Here is a 6,186-nt window from a genome sequence, read left to right as displayed (position 1 = left end):
TATACAGAGAGAGAGAGAGAGAGAGAGAGAGAGAGAGAGAGAGAGAGAGAGAGAGAGATATGAGTCTAGAGATTCTAACACTTAATGACCCAAATGAAGTCTGTTTTGAAAGTCATATCTGCACATTTAGAACATTCATCTACTAGTTTATAATATCATGGAAATTGCTATAAACCAAACTTCAAGCAACTATAAGCAACAGTATTTTCTCAATCGATATCGTCTGGAATACGCAATGATTTATTTATATATTTCTAGCGTAACGACAAAAACGCGCTTTCAAAGTGATAACATTTTCCAGAATTAACGTAAGCTTAGCATGCTTATTTTGACTTACAGCATTAAAGCACTTACTCCCGACATTTACTTCTTTATTGTGGAAATGATTTTGTCCGATAGCAAATTACACAGCGTTTAAGAAGCTAGTTGATCAAGATGCAACAAGTCAGTTCCTATCCAGTGTATAACTTTATCATCAACATTACGACAGTGGACAGTGATGTGACTGCGTGGTTAAGAAGTTCTTTTCGCAACCGTACAGTTCCAGGTACAGTCACTTTGCCGAGCCTTTTATTAAAGGCGAAATGCACATTTAACATTTTGGGGACCAAACGGCGTTCTGGAGAAACACGTTCCGTTGAAATGGAATATACCCAAAACAAAATTATCTCACCATTAAAAATACAATTGTCTCAGTTAAAATTCATTCTAGTTTCTCTTAATCGATTCAGTATAACCTTGATGTTCAGGTTCAATTCCTCCTTGGTAATTGTACCGAAAGATATAACATCGGATTATTTTATTCTTTATATCACCCAAGGTTCTTGCAGTTTTTAATCAATAAGGTTTCCGTGTCTACCTCTCAGCAAACCAATAGCAGTATTAATGGTAGTGATTTCAGGAAGTTATCATCGATATGAATTTGATAGGAAGAACCTCAAAGAGAGAATTTCGCAAAAAATTTCCTTCCAGCTTTTGAATGATAAGCAGATTTGATATTAGGCTTGAATATGAGTCACAAGGAATTTTGTGAATAATGCTTTCTTTATAATTACCACCGAAGTGTATAACTCAGGTGTCCAATATCAACAATAGAGTACGCCCACTTGCTACACCTGATAACTGACACTCAGTGGATTATGGCGACGAGTGTTCCACATGATCCGATGAACAGAACAGCCTGCTCGTGAAATTAACGTGCAAGCAGCTGGGCACGCCACAGATACGTGTACCTTTAATGTAGTTCTCGGGAAGATTCAACATGACACAGAGTGTAACAAGACTAGTCGTTTGAATTAGTTACAACTCATCTTTGTACAGCCGTGGCCAAAAGATTGGAACGTAGATCTGAAAATTAGAATCTTTATATTAAATGCCGTAAGTTATATTTAATTTGTAAGACATGTATTTCTTTATTGCCCACAGGGAGCTAAACATAGAAGGGACAAGCAAGAACAGACAAAGGGATTAAGTCGATTACATCGACTCCAGTGCGTAGCTGGTACTTGTTTAATCGGCCCCGAAAGGATGAAAGGCAAAGTTGACCTCGGCGGAATTTGAACTCAGAACGTAACAGCAAACGAAATACTGCTAAGCATTTCACCCGGCGTGCTAACGTTTCTGCCAGCTCGCCGCCATTTTAATTTGTAATATATTATTACTTGACCAAAAGTTTGGAACATAGGTGTGAAAATTAGACTTTTTATAGGTGTGAAAATTAGACTTTTTATAGGTGTGAAAATTAGACTTTATTTTAAATGCCCAAATATATACGTTGTATATATTTGAATCGAATTGTATTTTGGCATAACAATTTTAATTTCTAAAAAAATGTTCCAAAATTTTGGGCACGACTGTAAGCTGAGTGAACTGGTGCAATGTTAAATAAAGTCTCTTGCGCAAGAACATAAAGCGCCACCGCGAACCGAACTCACGACCTTGAACCGAATACTCTGAACACTAAGTCAGGAAAAGCCTCTAATATACTTTATTCAATCCTTTTTCATAACTGAATAACTATTGGGAAAAAATATGAATTGGTAGCTTCCAAGATTCAAAATATGACATGCATATTTCCTTTTGATTTAATTCTGTTCTGAGTTCAAATTCCGTTGAGGTCGATTTTTGCCTTTTATCCTTTCGTTATAGATAAAATAAAATACCAATTGAACGATGGGGTCGATGTAACTGACTTCATTCTCGCCCGAAATTGCTGACCTTGTGACAAAATTTGAAGCCAATGTTAATATTTAATACAAGTTGGCAATCTGGCAGAATCATTACCGTGCCAGACAAAATGCTTATCAGCATTCTGTCTTCATCTTCATTTTATGTTCATTTTTTGTTCAACTTCCAGCGGTGTAGAATTTGGCTTTCATCTTTACGGGATTATTTTAGTTCTATGAAGCAATACGTAATCTTTCCAAGAAATGATGATGAACATGGTATTGAGATGGAGGCAACGGACTTTTTCTCAGAGACAATATTGAAGCTGTCCTGAAGATGTCACTAATGGTTCATCCGAAACAACCGGAGAACATGTGTTCTGCAAAATACCAAAAGTGATAATGAGTAATGTAGGACCTAAAACGAAGTCGCTCATTGCAGAACCGGGTTTATGTCTCTGAGTTCATTACAATGTTTATAAATAGTTTTCGTGACAATTGAAGATATTGTAAATTTATTGACGCAGTGAGAGCGTGAATCATACTTCCTATTGATCAAAAATGACGAGACAGCTGCAATTGAGAAATATGTCGGTTAATACCTGTGTGGACCTCAAACAACAGAAAAAAGAGATCGAATTTAAAAAATCGATCATTACATCAAGGTTGCCGATACTTTGGATCTTGTTCAAAACGGGGGCACCAGTTTTCATTAATGTTTTATGTAGTGTTTTTGGTACCGAAAGACTTTCAAACTTTGTATACTTATCTATTTTGTGTTATAGAACAGAAAAAAATTTTTGTATTCGGATTTATTTCATGTAAAAAATTGTCTTATTTCGATAATTTCAACCAATCACTGACAAGTATTCAGCTGTTTACAAGTTACTCCTTTGGCACTTTAAGCGGTGTAAAGCGTATTTAATCTCCATTACTTCAGACATTTTGCAGAGGCAACACACGTGTGTTCGTTTTCCCTAACCCTAACCCTAACCCTAATTGACTTGCTCCTTCCCTCAAAAACCATGCCTTGTGCCTATAATAGAAAGGTTTATTAGCTACTGCCAATATGCTTCAGCCATTTTTTGACAAGGAAATAATAATTTTATCACCGCCGAGATTCGTTTGTTTACGTAGTCAGCACTTAATTTTTACGGCTGAATGGACGTCAGTCATTGGTTGAAATTACAGAAATACGACAACTTTAACATGAAATAACTTGCGATGTACGTTTTTTAGTTAAGAAGACTAAGAGAAAAAGATGTTTTATATGACACATTCTACCAGTGTCCCAAGTTTCAAAGTGTTTCGTTAAGAAAATACTGGTGCCCCCGTTTTGAACAAGATCCGATACTTTTACCTGAACAAAATGAAAATTCTAAAATACAAATTCTGTAGTCACGAACACACATTTCTTAAAGGAAAATGGCTTGCATTTGATGGGGAAAACACACGCAAACGCAAAACTGTTCAACATGGAACGTGTTGGATAAATTGATACTAAAATATCTGATATTGAAACAAATTTATTTACACTGTCAAGCTAATTTTTCTTCTTACTTCAAACTATAATGAATAGCGGCAGTTTAGCCATTAGCACGTTTTGTTAAGGTGCTCCAGAAACAGGTTTTCTATATGAAACTTTGCCACTAGTGGTTGCGGACTAAGACAAAACAGTTGGCCTTGTTGAAACTGATGTATTAAATATCAATATTGATTTCAAATTTTAACTCAAGACCAGCAGTTATGAGTTTTAATTATTACTGTGCTAAATAGATATTACCTAATGACATCAATGACGAACAGCATATTTGAGTATGTGCTTCAGAGAGTTTTAATAGGGCTAACTGACGTATTAATAAAAATATGCATTGATTAAACGGTTGAAATACACAACAGCCCTACTTCTGAAATTTGTAACGCAGCTGCTAGAGCTCATATCAGCGAAATCAGTCTATTTAGTTTCAATGGAAAATATCAAACAAAAATCCACAGATACACACATTGATAGAAAACCGTCTTATATAGATATACGTGTATTTGTGTGTATGTGTGTGTGTGTGCGCGTGTATGTGTGTGTGTCAGTATGTTTGTGTATGTGTGTATCTCTCTGTGTTTGTGTTTGTGGGTGTGTATGTGTGTTTGTGTGTGTATGCATTTGTGTGTTTGTGTGTGCTTGTGTGTGTATGTGTGTTTGTGCGTTTGTATATGTATGTGTGTGTATGAGTGTGCTTGTGTTTATGTGTGTGAGTGTGTTTGTTTGTTTGTGCGTTTGTGTGTGTGTTTGTGGTTGCGCCCCAACACCACTTAACAACCGCTATTGGTTTGTTTACGTCACCCTAACTTGGCAATTCCTCAGAAGCAGAATGATAGAATAAGTACCAAACTTTTAAAAAACAGAACAAATGTATCGAGGCTGATTTGTTCGACTAAACTCTTCAAGACGGTGCCCCAGCATGGCCGCAGTCTAATAACAAACAACTAAGAAAGATAAAGATAAAAGATATTTATATATGGGCGCAGGAGTGACTGTGTGGTAAGTTGCTTGCTTACCAACCACATGGTTCCGGGTTTAGTCCCACTGTGTGGCACCTTGGGCAAGTGGCTTCTTCTATAGCCTTGGGCCGACCAAAGCTTTGCGAGTGGATTTGATGGACGGAAACTGAAAGAAGCCCGTCGTGTATAAACATGTGTGTGTGTGTGTGTGTGTGTGTGTGTGTGTGTGTGTGTGTGTGTGTGTGTGTGTGTGTGTGTGTGTGTGTTTGTGTGTCCCTTCGTTTCCCCAACATCGCTTGACAACCGATGGTGGTGTGTTTAAGTCCCCGTAACTTAGCGGTCCAGCAAAAATAAACCGATAGAATAAGTACAAGGCTAACAAAGAATATGTTCTGCCGTCGACTTGCTCGACTAAAGGCGGTGCCCCAGCATGGACGCAGTCAAATGACTGAAACAAGTAAAACGAATAAAAAAAAGAATGTATATATATATATATATATATACATACATAAAAAAAAGAATATATATATATATATATATATATATATATATATACATACATGAATACATGCATACATACATACATACATGTGTGTGTATGTGTGTGTGTGTGTTAGTCTGCTGTTGTATAATATTGATTGCTATTCGTAGAATGTCGAGCGACCACGTAGGTGTTTCTCGATGGACCCATATGATACTAAGCGGATGAGAGGTGAAACTCCATTTAGATAAGATGCTCACCAGCGGCAGGTAATAGTCCTCTGAACTTTTCCTTCCCATTCTATACTCCTACCCATTCTATACAGACGAAACAATATGCCTTCATTTTATTTCTGTTTTCAAAGTAGTGAGCCATTTTGCCTCTATAAAAAAATTCCACAGCATTTACAATACAAGATTCTAATGTCTTTCATTCTTTGTTTCTATTTACAGAATGGTTCAACATTGGATATATGTGTTACCATATCGTTGAAAAGCAAATGCCATGGGACTTGGCTGATGACTCATGTAAAAGGTAACATAGACGTTAATTGTAGCCATGTGTATATTGTCACTAACAATGTCTCCCCAACTAATATATTGTTTGTTTCAGTTGGATGAATTATCTTTTGCTTGTTTGAATTATTGGACTGCAATGATGGCGGGGCACCACTTTGAAAACTTTAGTCAAACAAATCGATCCCAGTATTTATTTCTTAAGCCTGGCTCTTATTCAGAAGCGTTAGGTTTCAGTGAATGTAAACCAACACCGGTAGTCAAGAAGTGTGGGGCGACAAACAACACATCTTATTATAGCAGAAACAGCTGTAAGCTAACGAAGTTCATTACGTAACATTTGATTTTTCTGATGTCGTCTCGGTTTTTATTACCAATCTATACTCATATAACATTGTGTTCTGGACCTTACGTATATTGAGTTCTACACCAGGTTATTTATCTCGCTATGCCTAAGCAAAATATGAACGCGTGGGGGGTGTATTTGAGAGAGAGGGGGGTGAGGGAGAGAGGGAGCGAGAGAGGGAGA

The 6,186-nt window shown here is 36.9% G+C and overlaps 1 protein-coding gene across 1 annotated transcript in view; it reads left to right on the top strand.

Annotated features, from left to right (window-relative positions):
- The window catches only part of LOC106868257 (uncharacterized), a 207,241-nt gene that overhangs the window by 68,684 nt on the left and 132,371 nt on the right, over window positions 1-6,186 (top strand). The window contains exon 3 of the mRNA XM_052970932.1: window positions 5,595-5,676. Coding sequence (XP_052826892.1) covers window positions 5,595-5,676 — 82 coding nt within the window. The remainder of the gene's footprint in view (window positions 1-5,594; window positions 5,677-6,186) is intronic.

This window comes from Octopus bimaculoides, chromosome 9 (genome assembly GCF_001194135.2).
Source record: "Octopus bimaculoides isolate UCB-OBI-ISO-001 chromosome 9, ASM119413v2, whole genome shotgun sequence".
Taxonomy (NCBI): Eukaryota; Metazoa; Mollusca; class Cephalopoda; order Octopoda; family Octopodidae; genus Octopus; species Octopus bimaculoides.
The sequence above is the reverse complement of the archived record's forward strand: the minus strand, read 5'-3'. Positions and strand labels throughout refer to the sequence as shown.